This window comes from Natrix helvetica (assembly GCF_964273705.1).
Source record: "Natrix helvetica genome assembly, chromosome: 1".
NCBI lineage: Eukaryota > Metazoa > Chordata > Lepidosauria > Squamata > Natricidae > Natrix > Natrix helvetica.
In genome coordinates, this window is record NC_138548.1 from 16,583,457 (window position 1) to 16,606,590 (window position 23,134).

The window sequence follows — 23,134 nt, forward strand, 5'->3', positions numbered from 1 at the left end:
AAGGGATTGGAAATACTTTGAGTGGCAGGGATGATGGGAGAGGGCCTGACCAAACAGAAAGCTTCCAGGAATTGCAACTGGTTGCATCCTTTGGGTGAAAGACGTAAACCACGACGACGACACACAAAGACTAGCAGCTGATGGATTCATTCCCCCTCCAACCCTCCCATATTCCAAGCGACAAAAAGGAACTGAGGTGATAATCAGTATTTTCTCCTCCCTCTCTTTCTCTCTTAATTGTAAAAGCTACTAGCCTTAGGGAAGATTTTATTAACCCGCTCGCTAAATGCGCATGAACTTTCTCGGAGCCAAAAGGCAAATCTCTCTTGTACCAATCTCTTCTTTTGTTTTTCTTTTGTTTTTCTTTTTAAAAAACATCCAGTCTCTTAATACAAACTTTTAATATTTCTGGTTGATCTTATTTAAAAAATAATATGCAACATTAACTATAGAAACAGCAGCAGAAAAAGGCATGGGGAATCATCAAGTCTTTTTCTCTCTTTCTCTCTCTCTCTCTTTTTACATTTTTTTTTGTTGTTGCTTACAAAACAGAGATGCAAAAGAAGCTTTAAAAAACAAAAAAAAGGCATTACTATGTTTGTTCTACATTTAAAAAATTATTGTAACTAATGTTCTTTTTTTAAAAAAAAAAGAAAAGAAAAAAAAAAGAAACAAACGCATAGGCACAATTTCTTCTGCTGGCCTTTTGTGAACACAAGCCACTTATAGTCTCCCCCCACCTCCCACTGAAGGATATGCATTAATAGTTCCAGAATATACAGTTAAGGCAATCTTTGCTGTTGGGTGTTTTGTGTTTTGTTTTTTGGATAAAGTTGTTGCTTTTTCCTTTCTGGTGGAGGGAAATAAAAGTTCCTTCGAGCACACTGAATTTCCATTGCCATGTCAGTATTTCAACAAGACTGCAGTTTCTGGCGTGGACACCCAGCAGGGGTGTGAAAATGATCCAGTCCTCACTTCTTCCTACAGACATCTGCTTCCAGGTCAAGGGGGGGAAAAAATCACCTGTAAAGAAATCAGAGGAAAAGGTATAGAAAGCTTGATGTTCTGCACAGATCTCTTTCTAAGAAACAGCAGAACCAGCTACAGGTAATCCTCGAATTAGGACTACAATGGAGCCCAAATTATTTGTTCCTAAGTGAAACATCTGCTACCGTATTTTTCGGAGTATAAGACGCACCCAGGTTTTGAAGAGGCAAATTTTTTAAAAAAAGTTTTTGCACTCTGCAAACCTCTCAAAAACAAGCCGTTTTTTGCAAAAATTGGCCCGTTTCCCCCCCCCCCCAAAAAGGGCATAGATAGCCTTTAGGAGGCTTGTAGAGTGCTCCTGGTGGGTGGGGGTGGGGGCAAAAATGAGAAAAACCAGCCTGTTTTTCACTCATTTCTGCCCCCCCCCACATCCCCCAGGAGGTCTCTGAAAGCCTCCTAAAAGCTATGCATGGCCATTTTGGTGAAGGGGCGGGGTTTCAGAAGGCAAAGAATGCGGTAGTCAGTGTATAAGACGCACCCAGATTTTCAGCCTTTTTTTTTGAGGGAAAAAGGTACATCTTATATTCTGAAAAATACGGCAAGTGGATTTTGTCCCATTTTATGACCTTTCTTGCCACAGTTCTTAGGTGAATCACTGCAACTGTTAAGTTAGTAACATGGTTGTTAAGGGAATCTGCCTTCCCCATTGACTTTGCTTGTAAGGAAGTCACGAAAGGATCACATGACCCTGGGACACTGCAACCGTCATAAATATGAGTCAATTGCCAGGCATCCGAATTTTGTGACTGTTGGGGATACTGCAACAGTCATAAGTGTGAAAAACGGTCATAACACACTTTTTTCAGGGCTGTTGCAACTTTCGAAATGGACTGTAGTAAGTAGTCCTCAACTTACAACAGTCCATTTATTTATGGACTGTTTTTTATTTATATATGTAATGTATTTATTTTTGTTTTACTTATTTGTGTCCCTTTTTATTTTTACAAATAACTCAAGGCAACAAATGCCCATCCCTCCTCTTATTTGCACCACGACAACAATCCTACGAGGTCTGTTGGGCTGAGAGAGAGAGAGGGTGACTGGCTTAAAATCACGTAGTCGGATTCCATGCCTAAGGTGGGACTAGAACTCACAGCCTCCTGGTGATTGGCCCAAAGTCTGTGATGGCGAACCTATGGCACAGGTGCCAGAGGTGCCACACAGAGCCCTCTCTCTGTGGGCACGGACATCGTCGCCAGCTGATCTTCCAAGTTCCATCGCACGTTTGCACACCGGACAGTTGCTCTGTTCTGGGTTCCAGTGCGTGCGCGCATGCTCCAATTTCAGCACTCCGTGCCGAAAAGGTTAACCATCACTGTCCTAGACCCTGCCAGCCGGAATTCCTTGACCTATGGGGTCCATAGCATGCCTCCTCTGCCAGCCTGGGTGAGGCAGGCCACTCCCATTGGGGTACGATGGTTCCTCAGATAAGTTGGGGGAATGCATATGGGCATTCCTTTCACGTACAGCTGCTCATGGCCTGATCCCTAATTGAGGGAGGAGGAAGAAGAGGCTAAAATACACCAGGAATTTCTGCTCTTGGACATCATTTCAATCCACAGAGAGAGGCTTTCCTCCAGGGAGGATGGAACTGGAGAAATCTAAGCCAGCAGGACCACAAAGTCCACGGGATGACCTTGTCAGGTCCACTCAGCCCGAGTTGCCTCACAGCAATTGGAAAGCTTTACTTCTCTTTGAAAATTTATAGTCTGCTTTTCTGTAGGGAAGTTTTTGAAAAGGCATCTTAAAGGTGCCAAGGTTAGGAAACATGGGATTAAATTAAATTAAAACATGAGTTCTTCTCTAGGAATTAAAAAGAGAGAGAGTTTGCTACAGTGGTTAAGGCACCAGGCCATAAAGCAGGAGAATGTGCATTGAAGTCTCATTTCTGACATAAAAGCCAGCTGGGTGACTTTGGGCCAATCACCAAGATATTCTGAATTCTAGTCCCACTTTAGGCATGAAAGCTGGCTGGGTGACTTTAGGCCAATCACCAAGAGACTCTGAATTCCAGTCCCGCCTTAGGCATGAAAGCTGGCTGGGTGACTTTGGGCCAATCACCAAGAGACTCTGAATTCTAGTCCCATTTTAGGCATTAAAGCTGGCTGGGTGACTTTGGACCAATCACCAAGAGACTGAATTCTAGTCCCGCCTTAAGCATGAAAGCTGGCTGGGTGACTTTGGGCCAATCACCAAGAGACTCTGAATTCTAATCCCACTTTAGGCATGAAAACCAGCTGGATGACTTAGAGTCACTTGTAACAAGACGGGTGGCAAATAAATATTGATTGATTGATTCATTCATTCATAAAGCTCCATACTCCATTTTCTGAAAAAGCCCCATCCCAGTCCCAGCAGAAAGTACCTTTACATATGTCCCACGGGGTTGTGCCCATCTCCTAATCCTGCATGAGATGCCGAAAGTGCCATCTGGGGATCACCCACCACGCCAGACACTTTCTCCTCTTCACGACGTTTCAAGCAAGCTGCTTTAGGGTTCAGATTGCGTTCTGGGAGAAAAGAGAAGAAAAAAACACGCGCCATGGGAAGGAGGAGAAAACCTAGATGGGGGTAAAATATCTTGCAATGAACAAGGTCTTTCTGCTGTCCTCCCCAAGAAGCATAAAGAGTAGAAAAACAGAGGCTGAACATACATGCTGCTCAAGGGAGAGAAAGGATCCCAGCAAGGGAAACAGCAGGGTTTGGGGAAGCTGCAGTAAGGCTGCCGCTACTAGATTTTGACTGCTATCGAGGCAGATGGTCACTAGATGGCAGCAAAGAGAAGCCAGACAATTCTCACGCTTTGCTGCCACCTAGTGCTCAGCCAGTCTTTAAGCAGGCAACCGCTTACTCTGGATAGCAAGTTCAACGGGATATGCTTAAGACTCTGCATACTCCCACCTCTGAAGAGTCATGGGCTGTTTAGCCTTCATTCTAGACACAGAATGATCCTCAGCCCTTTGAGGATCATTTCCACGGTGGTCCACGTGCAGCCGACAAAGCAATAAAGCAAAGCGAAACCTAAGAAGACGACGTTGCAACTGAAACCGCTCTGCTTAGCGCCCCGAGCAAAGGATGGAAGGGAAAGGCATAGAAGACACTCATGCGAAGAAGGGCACGTGGGGGGGACATCCCGGAAAGAGACAGCCTCCCACCCATGCAAGAGAATGACCTCAGGGTGGTGGGGCACCCCCTAGTGCCGTACCTCGTACTTGCTGTTCCAAGCCTAGAATGACTTGTACTGCTTGCTGAAGGATGATGAGTTTGGTCTGTGCTTTGTCAGTTTTTAAGTGCATCTGGCACATGCGTCCCAACTCTTTAAAGGCCTCGTTAATGTCCCGTACGCGCACCCTCTCCCTTGCATTATTGGCCATCCGCCTCTCCCGGTCCCTCAGATCTTTGTCCTCCAGGGATAGCGCCTCATCCGTACTGCTGGGTTCACACAGCACCACAGGGGTTAGTCAGGGAGCAAAATGTGACTTGGGAATCGGGGTGGGGGAGAGAGAGGGGGGGGGACGGTGCCAAGGTGTGGTGGAAAAATGTCCACGGGAGGCCACTAGAAGCCAAGACAGGGCCAGGCCAATTGATCATAGGGAAACCCTTGAATCGCGCCATAGAGATAAGAAGCTGCCAAGGACTCTGGGCCAGAAGTTAAGATCCTCTGCCCTTTACTTCCTAGATGGTCTATTTAAAGACACAGAAGATTTTTGACGTGCAAATCAACCCCTTCCTTCATCAGATGAAATGCTCGACGCTAAAGTGAGGACTCTCCTTTGCAAGTTGAGAGAATCATGGTTTGAGAGCAACAAAGCCACCCAGCAACAAAGTGGGAACTTCCATCTCCCTCCCCCAAAGATTGGTTGAACAACAGATTCTCCACTGCTATAATAAAGATTTAAGCCTTACATATTAGGAATCTGTATTGTCCGTGCATTTGTTTTTATTTCCCCTTAGGGCAGGAGTCTGCAAACTTGGCAGCTTTAAGACTTGTGGACTTCAACTCCCTGGGATTTGAAGTCCACAAGTCTTAAAGCTGCCAAGTTTGCAGACCCCTGCCTTAGGGAATTAAAAATCAGACTTCCAATGCCTCTCTTTCTCTCTACTTTTTATTTTAGAAAGGAAGGGGTGGAAGTAAAATCCAAATTAAGCATTAAAAATAACGAGCTGTGAAATCTGGAGCCCCGATACCATTTTATGGCTTCTGGAGCCCCCTCAAGATTGCGCTTTGTAATAGCACAGTTGCATATTTAAGCACAAAGAGCATAGGATGTTATAACTCCCCCCCCAATCACCAAAAATAAAAACAGCTGCCTGTGATGCCAACCTGAACACCCTGAGCCCTCAAAGAAATAAAAATAGGCAGGGGGTTGGACTAGAAGACCTCCAAGGTCCCTTTCAACTCTACTATTGTATTGTATTGTAAAAATACATACCAAGAAACAGTGCACAAAGGTTGCCCCAGCCCATCCAATATCTCCTCCGGAAATTTGACCCTCACACAGGTAGTCCTCGACTTACGGCTGATCGATGAAAAAGGGGAACCTACGACCTAAATCTGACGTTCCAACGGTCAGGCCCACTCTGCGGTCACGTGACCAAACCTGGAGTGCTCGGCAACATGGCCGCATTTATAGCCATTCGCAAGGTCTTGTGGTCACACGACTGCGTTCTACGATGGTTTTGCCCCAAAACGGCACCTTGCGACGCTGGTTCTCAGCAAAGCCATGCCCGTAACAAACCACTGGCTTGCTTAACAGCTGGATCACCTCCACAATGAAGTCATAAATACAGGCTGGTCAGGTGAGCGATCCATATTATAACCATTACAGCTATGTGTCAGATGCAGGAAATCGGGAGCCAGGATAGAGTTCAAAAGCACCACACGTTTATTCCGTGCAACGTATATGCCAGGGGTGTCCAAACTTGGGAACTTTAAGACTTGTGGACTTCAACTCCCAGAATTCCCCAGCCAGCTATCCTGGCTGGGGAATTCTGGGAGTTGAAGTCCACAAGTCTTAAAGTTCCCAAGTTTGGACAGCCCTGGTATATGCAATAATCGGATCTACTAACAGTCAAGGTAAATTGGCACCAGGTAAGAGTCAATGGTCTTCAAGAAGGGCTGGACCTAAGTCTCTTTTGGGGAGGGGATGTTTGACCACATCCTTGGGCTCAGCCTGGTCATCTCCTACCTCAGGACCGTAATGGGCAGCCTGTTCAACTTTTATTGAGCGGCTCTAACCAGTGGGAAGGATCAGAGAGAAACACCTGGTCCATGTTCTTTCAAATGCTCTTCGATCGGTCAAGGTACTCCAGTACTGTGGCCTAATGTGAATGCTGAGCTCTGAACCTCATCATTAGGGACTTAAAGTTTATTTGTTGAAGTGCCTTAAGCGATTCCTGGTTTCTTCAGTTAATGGGAAAAAAACATTGTGCTGACATGGACATGAAAGCAGAATGAGAAAGGAAATATCAGGCAGGAAAGACCCAGGAGCACAGGCAGAGGTGGTATTTTCTGCTGGTTCGGTCTGGTTCGCCTGAACTGGTAGTGGAAATTGTGGGGGGGAGCCCCTATGCCGTCCCATTTAGGCCCTTTTTTTAGCCAAAGCACATGCGCGAAAGGCTCAGCGCATGCGTGGACAAGGCGCATGAGCTCATATTTGCGAACCAGCAGGGGAGGGGAGTGAATACCGCAACAGGTGACGTTTTAATTTAAAGTGATTTATTGCTCATGCCTATCCACGGGAATCTAACTTAAGAGCACTATTTTGGTGCCGGGTAAAGGTTAACATAATTCAAGAGGGGTTAGACCTAACCTATTTGTGGCTACCTAAGAGACTCTAGGCCCGGGATGGCGAACCTGTGGCACGCAGAGCCTTCTCTGTGGGCACGCCAGCAGTCGCCCCAGCCCAGCTCCACCGTGTATGTGTGCGTGCCTCCCACTGGCCAGCTGGTCTCCAGGTCTCTGCTGCGCATGCGGGGGACGCATGTGCGGGGGGTGCTCGCATTGCATATTGAGGGTTCGTGCGCGTGTGCATGCCCCCTCCCCGTGCCCTGTTTTGGACCTGGAAGGCCTCCTCCTGCACCAACCTGAAAGCCAAAAATTGGCATGCGCGGGGGACACGCACGTCATGCGTGGGGGGCAGGGCACATGCGTAGGGGGGGGGCGCGTTTTGGCCACTCGGCACCAAAAAGGTTCGCCATCACTCAGCTCTAGTCTGAGTCCTTTTGTGATTCCATCCCCAGGTTCTGCCACTCCTTCTCTTGCAAGGAGAGGGCCATTTGAGAAGAGAAAATAGAAGCCACAACTGGCAACTGGCTTTGTAAAGTTGGCTTCCTAACACTTGCCACGAATAAGGGTCTATGGAGCAGAAATAAGCAAAGCCCCTCGTTAAATGAGTCGTGTCCAATTTTATGACCGCTCAACTCCTGAAATGAATCGCACAGTTGCTCAGGGAAGCCAAGTTCCCCCGTTGACTCTGCTTGTCAGAAGCTCCCTGGAGAGGTTGCAAACGGTGACCACATGACCCCCCCTAGGATGCTACAGCTGTTGTAAATTCATATCGGTTGCCGGGTGCCCAAATTTAGATCACATGACTGTAGGGACACAGTGATGGTCGTAAGTGTGAGAACTGGTCATACATCGCTTTTTTCAGCACTGTCATAACTTTGAACAGTTGTTAAAAGGATGGTTGTAATTCAAGGACTACCTGTACCAGCTCTGGAAAGATCTCCATCTAAAAAAAAGAAGAGCTTGCTTCTCTGAAACATTCCCATCTTCCCCCAAGCCACCCAATCAGGCAAAATACTGTAGCTTCCAGGTATAATCAAACACAGCATCAAAATTGATTCCGTCTAAAATAATTATGAGCATTGGCAGCACCTTAAACTCTTGGCAGATTGAACCTAGGAAATCCTTCTCCCTCCCATCACACCCTGTCAAGTGCTATTTTTATATCGGGACAGTCTTTTTCCCCAGAGCAAAAAAGAAGAAGAAAAACCCTTGAAAAGGTAGATATAATTGCCTTCTTGTGACAAGGCATAGTGGATGTCCCCAAGGAATTGAGGAAATGAGGCAACCATTTTCCACTGGAAACGATTTCCTACTGAAAGAGTGTGTGAAGGCACAATTCTAGGGCCTGCGTAGCTTGGAATTAAGCAACCCTTTTCTTATCCAACTAGCAAGACAAAGTAAGATGTATTTTAGTGTGCTCTTCATTTCCAACCTCCTAAACCAGCGTTTCTCAATCTTAGCCACTTTAAGAGGTCTGTACCAACTTCAACTAACGAGCTGAAGTCCAGACCTCTTAAAATGCCCAAGGTTGAGAAACACTGTCCTAAACTGCAAAGGGCAAGCCAGAATAATATCCAGTCCCAGTAACTGTTGTTAGCTCTTCATTTTTCATCTCCAGAACCATCCAAAACAAACTTCTCAATTACTTTATCTTTTCATTGATTCGTTTACTACTTGGGAAACTTCATTCTGAAAATGGCTCTTTGGTGTAAGCTTCACTGTCAAAGGTCAGTTTGGATTCTCCCATGATCTTGTCTGGGAGTTCAGCCTAAATCCAGAACGGATTTTTGATCCCATGGTTTTAAAAATGGCGGCTAACAATGGAGGGCTCATTTAAGTGCCTTATGTCTTCAAAATTCAGGCAAGGTTTCACACAATTGACACAATTTACCTATCTGAGTTATAGAATTAAAGCCATTCCTCTTGGAATTAACACCCCTATGCACCGAACTACCAATTATCCAAGCAAACTCTAGCCACAACAAACTAAGCAACAGTAGAAGTAACCAAATTTGAAATTAACCAAGTTGGCTGTTATTTTGCTCATAATAACCATGGTTAAGTGGAAGCCAAGCCGCTGCGTGTGAGCTATCGTTATCGCTTAGAAGCAAGCCTCATGAAATGCAACAGGACGCATTTCCAAGACAACCTCACATTTTAAATTCATAATTATTTCAAGGATTGTCCAATTCAGTTTAAAACTAAACCTACATGCCCACACCCAAAAGGAACTGGAATAGCTAACTAGGAATTGAAAGAAATATAAATTGAGGATTATAGCAACCAAAATTGAAGCTGTATCAAGAGGATCCTTGGGGTTGCATTTAGCCCTTCGGCTCAGTGGTTCCTGTCACCGAAGGAATCCAGCCCGTTCATGTGCTATAATAATCCTGTGCAGGCCTGCTCTTATCCCAAAGCAAATTTTAGCAGAGTATTGAGAATAGATATCAGTTGTAGTGCTGCCTGATTGACACCAGCTAGATATTCCACAGTGTTTTGGCCTTTATAAAATACAGTAGCACACTCTCTAAAGGATAGCAACATAATACATTCTTGAATAAATTGGTAACTGGTGGGATTGAAAGGGAGAAGTGTAAGCCCTGCGGGAAACCCAACCAAGGTACTATAAGAAGTAGATGCCTGTGTTTCACTTCAATCTTCCCTGTGTTCTTGCTGGAGAAAATGTTATGGGCTGCCTTTTCTAGGATGACAGATGTTAACTCTCAGAAGTATGAAGCCCATCTGATGGATACTGTCTCTTCTTAAGCTCTCCGATAAAAAAGTGTCCAAGGGATCAAAAATATCCACAGAAGAGAATACTTGTAGTTCAGGGTTGAACTGTGAGGTCCTTGGTGTTCTCTGAGCTCGGTTGTTTTCTTGTGGACATTTCAGTACCCAACTAGGTAACATCATCAGTGCTAGGGAAGTGCTAGCACTAATGTTACCCAGTTGGTTAATGGAATAGCTGCAAGAAAATAAGCCAGTTCAGAAAGAAGCAAGGACCTCACAAAAGATATTCAATTGGGATATTATTTTTTTTAGGGGGATTAAATGTAGGAATGCCAACTGCTCACCAGTCAAGGCAAAACTTCGCTCATTTGTAAAGGAAAAGGAAAAGATTCTCCTCGCATATAGTTGTTCCTGACTCTAGGGGGCCGTGCTCATCTCCCTTCCTAAGCCAAAGAGCCAGTGCTGTCCGAAGACGTCTCCATGGTCATGTGGCTGGCATGACTAAACGCCGAAGGCGCACGGAACACTGTTACCTTCCCACCAAAGGTTCCTACTTTTCTACTTGCAATTTTTACTTGCTTTCGAACTGCTAGGTTGGCAGAAGCTGGGACAAGTAACAGGAGCTCACTCTGTTACGTGGCGCTAGGGATTTGAACCGCCGAACTGCTGACTTTTCTGATCGACAAGCTCAGCATCTTAGCCACTGAGCCACCGCGTTCCCTCTTATCTTCTACCTCAGGTAAAAGGCTATTTATTTCTTTGGAAATCGAAAACCAAGAGCATGAACTCCAGACGAGAGGACCGCGCGCCAACTCTTCCGCTCATAGATTGTTCCTTTCTTGCTCTCTGTGCCAACCCACCTCCCCACTCCTGTTTTTCTTCCTCTCTCTCTCTCTCTGAGCAAGCAGCAAGTACAAGGTAGAGGGTGGGAACCACCGAGAGGTCACGGCTGGGGACTGTCTGTAGGAAAGCAGGTAAAAGGATTGGGGGAGAAGGTGGGAGAAGAACGAGAAAACGTTGGACAAGGAAATCAAAAGTTATACATGTTATGTGACAGGCAAAAAAAAGGGAAATGAAAAGTGAAGAGAAAGAGAGAGAGAGAGAGAGAGAGAGAGAGAGAGAGAGAGAGAGAGAGAGAGAGAGAAAAGCATAAATGAATTCCAGCATTGCAACATGACAGCGGAGTACAAAACAGGCTGTGGATCTCGATGGTAAATACAGCCGCCTCTCTTGAGGAAAAGAGTCAAATCTGCCAAGGCAACCCCACAGGATGGGTTTCCAAAGAAAGGGAGGTTAGATGCTCACATGCACAGCCAAGCATTTGCAGCATTCCCAGAAGAAAAATGAGCACAACCACCCTTGGCGGGAGTCCGTCTTTCCCCTAGGCAGAGCCCAGTTTCAAATTTTCTTTCCCCATTTCTCCTTCCTCCCCTCCCTCTGGGACACTTTGCACCCTAAGAATCCTAATTGTGATCCTTGAATTCTACCTTTGCAGCTGTGGTGGGTTCCAGCCGGTACGGTTGTACCGGTAGTAGTCGGGAGCAACAGCCACCATACTGGTATGGTGGCTTTTTGGCCCACCCGCGTTCCATACCTGTTTTTGAAGCAATTGGAACAACTGCGCATGCACGCACTGTACGGCGCCTACGTGACCTCCGGCAAGCAGCTGAGTGTCACAGGGGCGGTAGCATGCGCAGCGCACTTCAGGCGCATGCACAGCGCACGTCCAGCGCGTGCACAAACAGACCACGAGCAGCGTACCAGTAGCGATGGTAAGAGCAACCCACCACTACTTTGCAGGGATCACCTCTGAGGTTTAAGTTGGGATCTGGGACAGTGGCGAAATTCATTTTTTTTTTACTACCAGTTCTGTGGGCATAACTTGGTGAGCATGGCAGGGGAAGGATACAGCAAAATCCCCATTCCCTCCCCACTCTGGGGCCAGCCAGAGGTGGCATTTGCCGGTTCTCCAAACTACTCAAAATTTCCGCTACCGGTTCTCCAGAACCGGTCAGAACCTGCTGAATTTCACCCCTCCTCTGGGACCACGGCGGGATTGGAAGACTCGGGTTATAGACAGAAAACGACCTTCAAAGTCAGAACCTTACACATTTCGATGTAAGTAACATCCCAGGTCCACTGAGCATCTTTCACTGCTTCAGGTTGCTGGTCCAAGATCTTAAAAACTACCAGATCTTAAAACTACCACAAGCTCAGACACAAATGTGTCTCTCAGGTGTATGTTCCCTATTCTCCTTGTACACCTTCTCGTCAAGGTGTCACTCGGGGTCCAAATTCAGTCATTCCTGGGGATGGGCAGAGAGAGAAACACCCTGAAGAGTTACACCACAGACTACACCACGGACCTCCAATCTTGGCAACTCTAAGACTTGTGGACTTCAACTCCCAGAATTCCTCAGTAAAGCTGGCTGAGGAATTCTGGGAGTTGAAGTCCACAAGTCTTAGAGTTGCCAAGGTTGGAGGCCCCTGGACTACACAACAGGTGTCTTGAGACTATTCTAGGTAGAGGGATTTACAGTAATTTTTTTTTCCACAGGGAATTTTCCTCCCAGGACGAGAATTGGTCCCACCAAAACAAGATCTTGAGTGGAGAAGCAGAGGCAGTAACTTTGAAGACACGGTACCGTTTCTTTTCAGCGTTGAGGATTTCCCAAACCCTAAATCTACATTTTAATACAGGTACCCCTCTCGACTTACAACCACCGTTGGGCCCACAATTTATGTGACTAAGGGATACCTTTATTCAGTGAATTTTGCCCCGTTTTATGACTTTCCTTGGTACGCTTGTTAAGGGAATGACGGCAGTCGTTAAATGAATCTGGCTTCCCCAATGATTTTGCTTGTCCAAAGGTCGCAAAAAGGGACCACATGACCCCGGGACATTGCGACTGTCGTAAGTACAGGCCCGTGGCCAAACGTCTGAATTCCGGTCACCTGACCATGGGGATGCTGCAACAGTTGTAAATGTGAAACATGGTCATAAGACGCTTTCCTCGGGGCCATTGTAATGGTCGCTAAACGAATGTTTGTAAGTCGAGGTCTATCTGTACTTAAGAGGCGTGTACGAATATGTTCTAGGAGGCTGGGGCGGGAAAGGGGGTTCCAATTGATACGAAGGATAGGGTGTACACGGGTTTGCCGCAAACTCCTCCTCAGTAGGCGCAACCTTGATCTTTGCAGACGCTGCCCTTTCCCCATTATTTAGCAACAAAGCGCTGAGGTCCCAGGTGGGCTGCCCTCTGCAGCGCTAAGTAGCAGAGAAGGGAAGGAGGGAGAGAGAAGCAGAGTCCCCGCACAGACACGAGGTTGGCTGGCATGCAGAAAGTGCAGCTTCTTTTCTCATTTTCAAATGCAACACAGGGAATTACAGGGGATGCAAAACAAAAACCAAAAAACAAAATGGAACAGAGAAGTAAAAACACAAAACCAAACTTAAGGCACTGTCATTAAAAAAAAAAAAAAGGATGCAGGAAAACGTCAGCAGGATGGAGAGCGTCGGGCAGGTCTGCCCACCACGGTGGGCCGGGGGGGGGGGCAAGGTTGAAAGGATCAGACAGACAGCCCCATGCCGTTCCGAAACGTCACCACATCGGAAGCCTCCACTGACCTCTAACTTGTTGTTCCAGATTCAGAATAACCGACACAGCCTGATGTAGGATTAGCAGTTTGGTCTGTGGTTTTTCGCTGTTAAGGTGTAGCTGGCACATGCGCCCAAGCTCTTTAAAGGCCTCGTTGATGTCGCGGACCCTCAGGCGCTCCCGAGCGTTATTGGCCACCCGCCTCTCTTTCTCTCGCTCGGCTTTTTGCTCTGGGGGAAGAAGGTCGTCCTCCTCATCCTCATCTTGACTGATAATTTGAAATAAGAATGAAACAAGGAGAAGGGGAGGGGGACATTTTTCGTGTGTGCACACCTCGGCACCGGAATATGTTCACAAAAAAAATAAAATAAAAATATGAAAACTGTAATACATATAATACACGCGTGTGCGCACTCCTACATGCACACACGACAGAAAACGAACATATCACAACGGCGTTTTGTTTTTAAACGATATTTGAAAAGGAAAAGTAGACAATCTATTTTGTCATCTCTGGTCAATATTGACTACATGCATGCCTGACAGGGCCCCCCTCCCCCTCCCCCAATCTTCTGAATGGAGTCGTATTCGCTAAATAAAATTTGGGTCGACTGTCCTAGAGCACATTTTACATTTGCGTGAGGTAAACGAGAGGCTCAAGGAACTAAGCCATGCCTTTCTCCTCTACTTAGGACCTTCACAGGGAAATGGCGGGAGGGGAGGGAGCTCGGGGAGGTGGGGGAGGGGGGAGAAACGACAAAGGATCAGGGGAGATAAATAGGACCAAAAGCTACGAAGTCAAATAGGACGGCTCTGCTTCTCCGCCATTTCTCAGGGAAAAGTAGCAAAATTTGAAAAAAATGCATGCTCCGAATAAAATTAATAAATAATTTAAATAAATTAATTTGGGGGGGGGACACCAATATATTTTAGCTTCTTTCAATTAGCCAACCAAAGGAATTGCCTGACTCAAAAATCCCTCCTCCGTGGGGGAGATGGAAGGCTACTAAATTTGCTAAATAAAATGAATAAAAAACTAGATGGGAGGCCCTTCCTGGTCCATTTCTCCAACCGGACCACCTGCCCCACTCTTGCGAAGGACTTGGGCCCATTAATATTTGTAGTAGTTTCCTAGAGGTTTCAAAACGGTGGGGGGGGGATTCTCCCCAAGACTGGAAGATTTTGGGGGAGGCTGTTTTGCCTTAGGCTTTCTTTACGGGGTCAGGATTTTGCCCTGCCCTGTTAGCCTCCAAAGCAGTGTTTCTCAAACCTGGCGACTTTAAGTCCTGTGGACTTCAACTCCCAGAATCCCCCAGCCAGCATAGCTGGCTGGGGAATTCTGGAAATTGAAGTCCACAGGACTTAAAGTCGCCAAGTTTGAGAAACACTGCTCCAAAGGGACACAGAGGAAAGTTGAGACCTGTTCAGTGAGCACCTTGTTCTGGTCCGAGATGACTTCAGTTCCTTTTTCTCCTCCTCTGAATTGTCAGCCACTGATGTGTTTTCGTCGTCCTCCTTGTCCTCCCGCTTGATCTCACTGGTGCCAGATGAGACGCTGGCCCTTCCCAGGCCCCCAGTCAAGCCTGCAATGGGACCAAACCAAATAGAAGGTTGACCCAAGGATAAAGTGAGAAACGTAGGACAAATCACCCTCACCTACAACTTGACGTAAGTTGAAATCTTCAGCATAATTGTACTTAAGGCATCAGATTATAAACCAGAAAGCTGGGGGTTCTAGTCCCGCCTTAGGTATGAAAGCCGGCTGGGTGACTTTGGGCCAATCACCAGGAGACTGTGAATTCTAGTCCTGCTTTAAACATGCAAGCTGGCTGGGCTAATCACCAGGAGACTGTGAGTTCTAGTCCCGCCTTAGGCATGAAAGCCAGCTGGGCCAATCACCAGGAGACTGTGAGTTCTAGTCCCACCTTAGGCATGAAAGCCGGTAGGGCCAATCACCAGGAGACTGAGAGTTCTAGTCCCGCCTTAGGCATGAAAGCCAGTAGGGCCAATCACCAGGAGACTGTGAGTTCTAGTCCCACCTTAGGCATGGAAGCCAGCTGGGCCAATCACCAGGAGACTGTGAGTTCTAGTCCCGCCTTAGGCATGAAAGCCAGCTGGGCCAATCACCAGGAGACTGTGAGTTCTAGTCCCTCCTTAAGCATGGAAGCCACTGGGTGACTTTGGAGTCTCTCTCAGCCCAACTCACCATATATGGTTGTTGTTGTGGGGAAAATAGGAGGAATAAATATGTATGTTTACTGCCTAGTACAGAGGTGTCCAAACTTGGGAATTTTAAGACTTGTGGACTTCAACTCCCAGAATTCCCCAGCCAGCCATGCTGGCTGGGGAATTCTGGGAGTTGAAGTCCACAAGTCTTAAAGTTCCCAAGTTTGGACACCCCTGGCCTAGTGTTATTTATAAACATAATAATTTTTTAAAAATCTAAAAATAAAACATCTAAAATAATAATTAATGAAATAATTCTTGATTCTGAGTTCATACGAAGAGAGAGATCCCAAAGGGAGGGCGGGGGGGTGGGTGGGGTCGGTTGAAAGCTCTTTAGTTGAAGACATTTTGCTTCTCATTCAAGAAACTTCTTCAGTTCTGACAGCCAGAACAAAGAGGGAGGATTAGTTTCATGGAGAATTTTGCAAGAGGCCAATATCTCATTGGCCTGGCACCCTACCTTGCACCAGCCAGGGGGGTGGGGGGTGTCTTTGAGGTTCAGCATTCGAATTGTGCAACTCAGCCTTACCGCTAAAGGCATCTGAAGACTGTCCTCTGCTGAGGTCAGGAAGCGAGCTGGTCTGGGCAGGGAGAGCAACATGGTTGTGGAGAAGACCAGGATTGTTCGAGAGGCCGTCTTCAGGGTGACCTGCCCCCACCTGCCAAAAAGAACAGCGACAAGGTCCAGAGAGGCCAATATGTCAGTCATGCTGAACTGGAGAATTCTGGGAGTTGAAGAGCCCACACATTTTAAAGCCCCCAAGGTTGAGAAACAATGTCTCAGGCCTGCAGTTATATTCCATTTTAGGATCTTTGGCCTGCCACACTCTCTATTATTTCATTATCCTGTTTCATTAGTGTAGTAATTGGGAGGGGGAATAGAAAGGAGTAGAATTGTGGAATGTGTTGTTGTCATTCCTTTCTAGAAGCCCAAGGTCATCTTTTGTCTCCGCACCTCTGCACCTGACCGGAACCAACTGGGTGGAGATGCCAGCGTGGAAGAAGATTGGACCATGTGATGGATTTATGGGTGTGGGGATAAGATCATGAACTTTAAACTGGGTGGAATCCCAGGAAGTTTTCAGATTTGGGATTCCACAGTTCGTTGCCAACATGTCTGTCTTATTAAATTGGAACTTTAAAGGATAGCTCTGCCTTGGACTCTGGTTTAATTCTGCATGAGATTTGAAACACTGACACACTGCCTTAGGCAGTGCTAATGAGCGAGTGTAGAAATTTCGAAAGGGGGCGTATCAGTCCCTCTTTTAAAGCCTCAGTTTTCATTCGTTAACCACAGCCAATGCCTCAGGAGCAAATGGTCATCAGGTTTAATAATATGCCAGGATTGTTTTAAGTACTGGTTGTTAATCAAACAATCCAGGTTTGAACATAATGCTAAGCAGGAGTGTCATAGAATGTTCTCTTTTCTGTCTCTTGACAACAAAGTCCCTGCCCACAATGAAAGGGCCTAAGTATGGTAGGACTTTTGAACATGAAGAACGTTACACAGCCTTCAAGAAGCATTTTTAACATGGATAGCTCACAGTTCAGCGGAGGACACAAGAGACTAGCCCCAATCTCCAGCATCTACAAGGAAAAGGTGGTTGAAAAACCCATTTTGTTTGCTAGTTATACTAAGATAGATTAGTCATGGAGAACTCCTGCTCTCCTGATGCTTTGGACCAAGGAAGTCTCACCAACCTACAGCTGTATGTCTAAAGCAGGGGTCAGCAACACAGCAGCTCTGGGGCCGCATGTGGTTCTTTCATCCCTCTGCTGCGGGGCTGACTGTCGCCGGTTGGCTCCACAATGGACAGGGCTTTCGGTTAGGACAGGTGGAGGAAAAAGGACGCTGCGCTAGGAGAAGACTCTATGGTGGGGGAACCAGAATACTGGTCAGCTCCAGAATTGAACGGGGGCTTCCGGTTAGGACCTTTGCAGGTCTTTCAGTGTTTAAGGTTGCCGACCCCTGGTCTAAAGTCAATGGATTCTAGGAACCGTGGACCAAAATTCCTGGATCAGGTGGATTAATAGTCAAGTTATGCAAATAGACCTTTTAAGGAGCTTCTTGAAAGGAGAAGCCATACAAGTTTTGAACAGTAAAGCATGTCTAAAACAACAACCCCCCCCTCCCTCCCCATTAATTCCTAGCTTACCAAGTTCGTATGCCGACTAGCAATTGGCAAGACAGAAGCCGGGGAGAAAGACTGGCTAAGGCTGCCCACAGAAGTGCTGTGCGCAGAAGCCGATGCCAACAAGTCGTGAATGTCCCTGTGGTTGGTCTGGCCCACTGCATGGCTCCTCAGCACATGGATGGCTTCGTCCAAGTGGTCTTCCATTTTGTTTTGCTTGAAGGACGGAAAAGAGGGGAAGGATGTGAAACAAGGGTCTACCGCAACCACTGGGGAGGTGCCTGCCGAGAGTCGAGATTCAGGCACCAAACCAAGCACCAAGTTAAAAACACAGACAACATCTGAAGATTGGACACGGGGCTTTCTGTACGTTCCTGATCAGGTAGGCCAGTGATGGCGAACCTATGGCACGCGTGCCACAGGTGGCACACGGAGCCATTTGTCAGGGCACGTGAGGCGCTGCCCTGTCAGCTGGCCAGCACGCATGTGCGCGCTGGCCAGCTGAGTTCACTCTTTTTTAAAGCCATTTTTCGCCCTCCCCAGGCTCCAGAGGCTTTATAGGAGCCTGGGGAGGGCGAAAACAGCCTCCCTTGCCCCCCTGGAGGCCCTCCGGAGGCGTCAGGAAAGCCTCCAGACAGTCCCTGAAGCCTTCGGAGCGCTCAAAACAATCCTCCAAGCAAACCGGAAGTGACTTCCGGTTTGCTCGGAGGGTCGTTTTGAGCGCTCCGAAGGCGTCAGGGAAGCCTCCGGACGGTCCCTGAAGGGCGGAGGAGGCTGTTTTCGCCCTCCCCTGGCTCCTATGAAGCCTCTGGAGCCTGGGGAGGGCGAAAAAGGCATGTAAAAATGGGAGGGGGAGTGCCTGTAGTGTTTTCATACACACTGGGGATCGCGCATTGCATTATGGGTGCGGCACGCCCACACATGACCCACCTGCGCTCCGCCCACTTATGGCACGCGAGCCAAAAAAGGTTCGCCATCGCTGAGGTAGGCCATTGCTAGGCCGATTTTTCAGGCAGAAAAACCAAGGCTAAAAAGAAAGTCGCTCCTTAGGGATATTATCAAGCAATACAGAATAGGCTGGTGGACCCTCAAAAGTATGCTTGTACCAAGGTTGCTATTTCTACTGCTATCTGCTAGGAATCTATAGATAGTCCTCGATTTATGACCAGAATGGGGAGTGGAAAATTCAGTATTAAGTAACGAAGTTATTAAATAGAATCCCTTATGCCACTCGAAATTCTGGCTTGGAACAATCTGGAACTGCGCCGCCTGCGGTCTGACGTAAACATAGTACACAAAGTTGTCTGCTACAACGTCCTACCTGTCAACGACTTCTTCAGCTTCAACCACAATAATACACAGGCAAACATCGACCCAAACTCAAGGTAAACCGCTCCAAACTCGATGGCAGAAAATACAACTTCAGCACACAGAGTGGTCAATGCTTGGAATGCTTTACCTGACTGTTGTTACAAACCCTCAAAGCTTCCACCTCAAACTGTCTACTGTGGACCACACCCTTTTCCTAAGAGGTCCGTAAAGGGGGCAGGTGTAAGCGCACAGCGTGCCTACCGTCCCTGTCCTACTGTCCCCATTGATCTGTACTTACTTGCTTCGTTTATGTTTATGTTTATACCCATATCTGCTATCTTGTACATGTTTGACAAGCAAACAAACAAAGAAAGAAATGGTTAAATGATCATGACTTGTGACCTTTCCTGACAGCTTCCCCATTGACCTGCCAGCTGGGAAGGTTGCAAATGGTGATCACACGCCCCAGGGATGCTCTAACCTTTGTAAAAGATAAGCTGGATGCCAAGCACCCAAAGTCCGATGATAGGCTGCCTTTTCCAGTGTTGTCATAACTTTGAATGGTTGTAAATAAAGGAGACTACCTGCAATTATTTACTGGAAAAACCAGTGGCAAGTATGAGGTTGAGGGATACTTACCAAAGTATGGAGGGTGCCTTCGTAGCTTGGAGATAAGGCACCCTGTCCACTTGTTCGGGGCCACTGCGAAGAACCTGAGTAGAGGAAAGACAACAGGGGACACTTTCCCCATTAGCAAATATGTCTGATAGATAGATAAGACAGCATAGACATCCTTTCTCTTCACAAAATACTTTCAGAATAATAGAAGTAGCTCACGGGTGAACTGTGGCGTTTTTGCTGCTCTCGGAGCTGGGCTGTTTTAGCAGACATTTCATTACCCAACTAAGCAACATCATCAGTGCATTGTAAACAAACAACCAAGCAAACTCTGCACAGAAATGGACAGGCTGACTTTGGAGCTCAAAGACAAGAGTGAGATGGAATACCACAAAATCTGGGACAGATGGTTAGAATCGAGGGAAAAAGGTTGGGACAGAAAAACACGGATAAGTTAAGAACTGGAAAATATGGTATTCATATTGTACAATAGGTAGGAATTGGGTATGTAGTAACTATATAATGAAAGGGATTAATGGGTAGGTAATTTGACTGACTACACATGCCTATGTAACGGATATAAACCGTTATCGCCGAAAGATCAAAAATCTCAATGGAAATGACTGCCAGAAATGTCGCACTATGTCCAATGTTTTTAATATTTACCAAATAAAAATATTTTTTTTAAAAAAACCATACAAACTATGGGAGCACGAATTATTCCACACTTCCAGGACGCATCACAAGCCAGATAGAACTTCGGGAGCTCCATCAGGATCAATCGCTCCTTGCAGCCAATTTTATTAAAACTCGGGAACTTTAAAATGTGTGGACTTCAACTCCCAGAATTCCTCAACCAGCAGGCTGACTGGGTAATTCTGGAAGCTGAAGTCCACACATCTTAAAAGTTGCTGAGCTGGAGAACCGGCATCATAGACTTTTCCTCCCATTCAAAATGTGCTTGCTTCCCGCCCTGTCACAGAAATGTCACAAGGAAGCATTTCAACATCTTGGAAATGCATTTCACGTTTTAATAATGGCTTTTCCCATCTACCTAGAAGATAGATAAAAATTGAATTGTAGTCTTCTTTTCATATATATATATAAAAAAAGTCAGGACAAAATGAATTGGGCAGGGAAGAAGATGAAGAAGATGGAGTACAGGTCAGTTTTTACCAGCCTCCTTTGCTTAGTGCAGGGGTGTCCAAACTTGGGAACTTTAAGACTTGTGGACTTCAACTCCCAGAATTCCCCAGCCTGGGGAATTCTGGGAGTTGAAGTCCACAAATCTTAAAGTTCCCAAGTTTGGACACCCCTGGCTTAGTGAAAATGATTGTTTTTGAAACCCGACTTGCATGCAGTTCTTCCATGTGACAGCAGGTGGAGCCAACAACCCACAAACTTCAGATCTGTTGATTCACACATTTACCCTGGAGCTATAACTGTGCAGCTAAGCTTTAATAAATCTCAGACTAAGGCTGTCTCAATCTCAGGTTAACAGGACATTTTGTGGTCAAAGCGGGTTGCCTTTAGCTAGTAGTCTTAAGCAAAATCCACTTGCGTTGTATTCTTCTGTTGTAGTTATTACACATCCCCTTAGGTCTTTGGAAGTAGGCAACCTTGCAGTACTGAAAACTGTGTTCCCACACCACACTTTTCAGTCCGGTACAAAACCAAGATGACAGCGCTCTGTGACATCACCACTAGATGACCGCAGCAATCTTTTCAGACAGTGCTGGCTCAATGAGCTTGAAACAGATATGAGCACCGCCTCCCTAGAGTAAGTAACATCTAGTGGAGTAAAATCCACAGGGACTCCTTTACTTTACAAAACCAAGAATTTTAAATCACTTTCTGCAAAACCTTCTTATGAGCATTAGTTAAACCCACAAGTACTTATCTGTACTATTCCCCTATCTCATCAGAGTTCTGTTCACATGCAAAAGAATTAAAGGAACATATTTTTCACCATGTCTTAAAGAAGAGGAAAGACAAAATTCCACTGGCGACCAACTTTGGTGGATGTACAAGTTTGATTGAGTGAACCTCTATACTAGTGTTTTTCAAACTTAGCCGCCTGAAGATGTGTGGCCTTCAAATCCCAGAATTCCCTAGCCAGTTATGCTGGCTGGGGAATTCTGGGAGCTGAAGTCCTTACATCTTCAGGTGGCCAACTTTGAAAAACATTGGTGAAGACTTTTCTCAATAGCCTGTAAGAGGCGAGCTTACAAAAACTGAATACTTTCCTCATTTTGCTGAATCCAGGATGGAGGCCCTAAATTGTTTGCAAGGGTACCCCGCATTCTGCATGTTACCCTAAACTGGATCACAGGCTAACTGGATCAGGTTCAGAATAAGAACCATCATTATCTTGAAAAACTCATCGGTGAAATGCCAATCCCAGCATCTCCTCTGAGATTTCCACACACTGTTGCTGGTTCTAGATTCATTCTGCTTTTCCACAAGCAAAATGTTTACCGCTTACCTGTTATTCCCTGAGGGGAGCCCACCGGAGTGGATGGGTTCGAAGAGAAGTTATTGCTAGAATGATCTGGAGAGTAGATCTGGGGAAGAAGGAAAAGAAAAAAGAAAAGAGTTTGGGAGAAGGAACGGCGGGGAAAATATATCAGGCTTAAAATACTCCTGAAAAACCTCGTCTTCTTTTTTCGCTTGAGGTTGGCCACAACTGGGACCAGAATTTCCACTGTTAAACAAGTCGGTTGTTAAGTGAGTTGTTAAGCTCAATTTTAACCCGGTTGTTAAGCGAATCACTGCAGTTGTTAAGTGAATCATGGGGTCATTAAGCGAATCCAGCTTCCCCAATGGATTTTGCTTGTAGGGAGCCAGGTGGGAAGGTTGCAAATGGGGGATCACTTAAAACCCTTGGATTTGGCAATCATTGTAAATACATGCCCGTTGCCCAAATGCCCAAATTCTGATCTCGTGACTTATTGGAGATGCTGAAACACTTGTTAAGTGCGGGGTGGGTCGTAAGCAGGTGGTATTCAGCCAGTTTGGATCGGTCGGCTTGCCCACCTGCCTGGCTCTATGCCATCCTATTTTGGCACGTTTTTGAGGCTGGGTGCATGCGTGGTTCCGGCACATGTGGGACAAACCGGTGGTAACAAAATGTGAAACCCACCGCTGGTCGTAAGTCACTTTTTTCAGTGCAGTTGTAACCTTGAATAGTCACTAAAGATATGGTTGTGAGCTGAGGACAGCCTATCATAAACACAGCGTTCTTACAGATGTAGCTCCAACAGATCTACTTTGTGCTAGTTTTGGAAGTCCTCCATAAACAACGTACAAAGCGTCTGCAGATAAAAATCAAAGATTATTGGAACGAGAAATCATAAAGGAGACTTACTGAAGCTAATGCTTTTCCAAGTGCATCACCGGAACTGCCAGCGGTGGTTCCTCGATTACCTGAAGAGAAGATTAAAATCAGAAAGAATGAATAAACAAATGGAATATCAAGCTCAGGAATTTCTGAAATACCTGTGTTTCCCCGAAAAGAAGACGGGGTCTTATTTTCTTTTGACCCCCCGAAATAAGCACGTGGTCTTATTTTCGGGGAGGTCTTATTATTTTTGAGGTGCAGGAGGAGGCGAGCGTGGTCACCTCATGGCTGCTGCTGTGTTACAAGATTTTTGGGGAGGGCTTATTTTATCGCATGCGCT

The 23,134-nt window shown here is 46.2% G+C and overlaps 1 protein-coding gene across 7 annotated transcripts in view; it reads right to left on the reverse strand.

The window, feature by feature from the left end:
- Positions 1-647: 647 nt before the first annotated feature.
- TCF3 (transcription factor 3) overlaps positions 648-23,134 on the reverse strand; it is a 129,787-nt gene continuing 107,300 nt past the window's right edge. For 4 of the 7 annotated variants that reach the window (XM_081938416.1, XM_081938415.1, XM_081938414.1 and 1 more), the window contains 9 exons: positions 22,822-22,880; positions 21,940-22,018; positions 19,476-19,549; positions 17,550-17,741; positions 15,923-16,052; positions 14,588-14,750; positions 13,197-13,435; positions 3,413-3,557; positions 648-1,023 (listed from right to left, as the gene is read on the reverse strand). In XM_081938416.1, the coding sequence (XP_081794542.1) occupies positions 3,415-3,557; positions 13,197-13,435; positions 14,588-14,750; positions 15,923-16,052; positions 17,550-17,741; positions 19,476-19,549; positions 21,940-22,018; positions 22,822-22,880 (1,079 nt within the window). In that variant the 3' untranslated portion in view covers positions 648-1,023; positions 3,413-3,414. Of the gene's footprint in view, positions 1,024-3,412; positions 3,558-4,252; positions 4,480-13,196; positions 13,436-14,587; positions 14,751-15,922; positions 16,053-17,549; positions 17,742-19,475; positions 19,550-21,939; positions 22,019-22,821; positions 22,881-23,134 lie in introns of all 7 variants that reach the window. The other 3 variants (XM_081938419.1, XM_081938418.1, XM_081938417.1) reach the window with 3 other exon arrangements.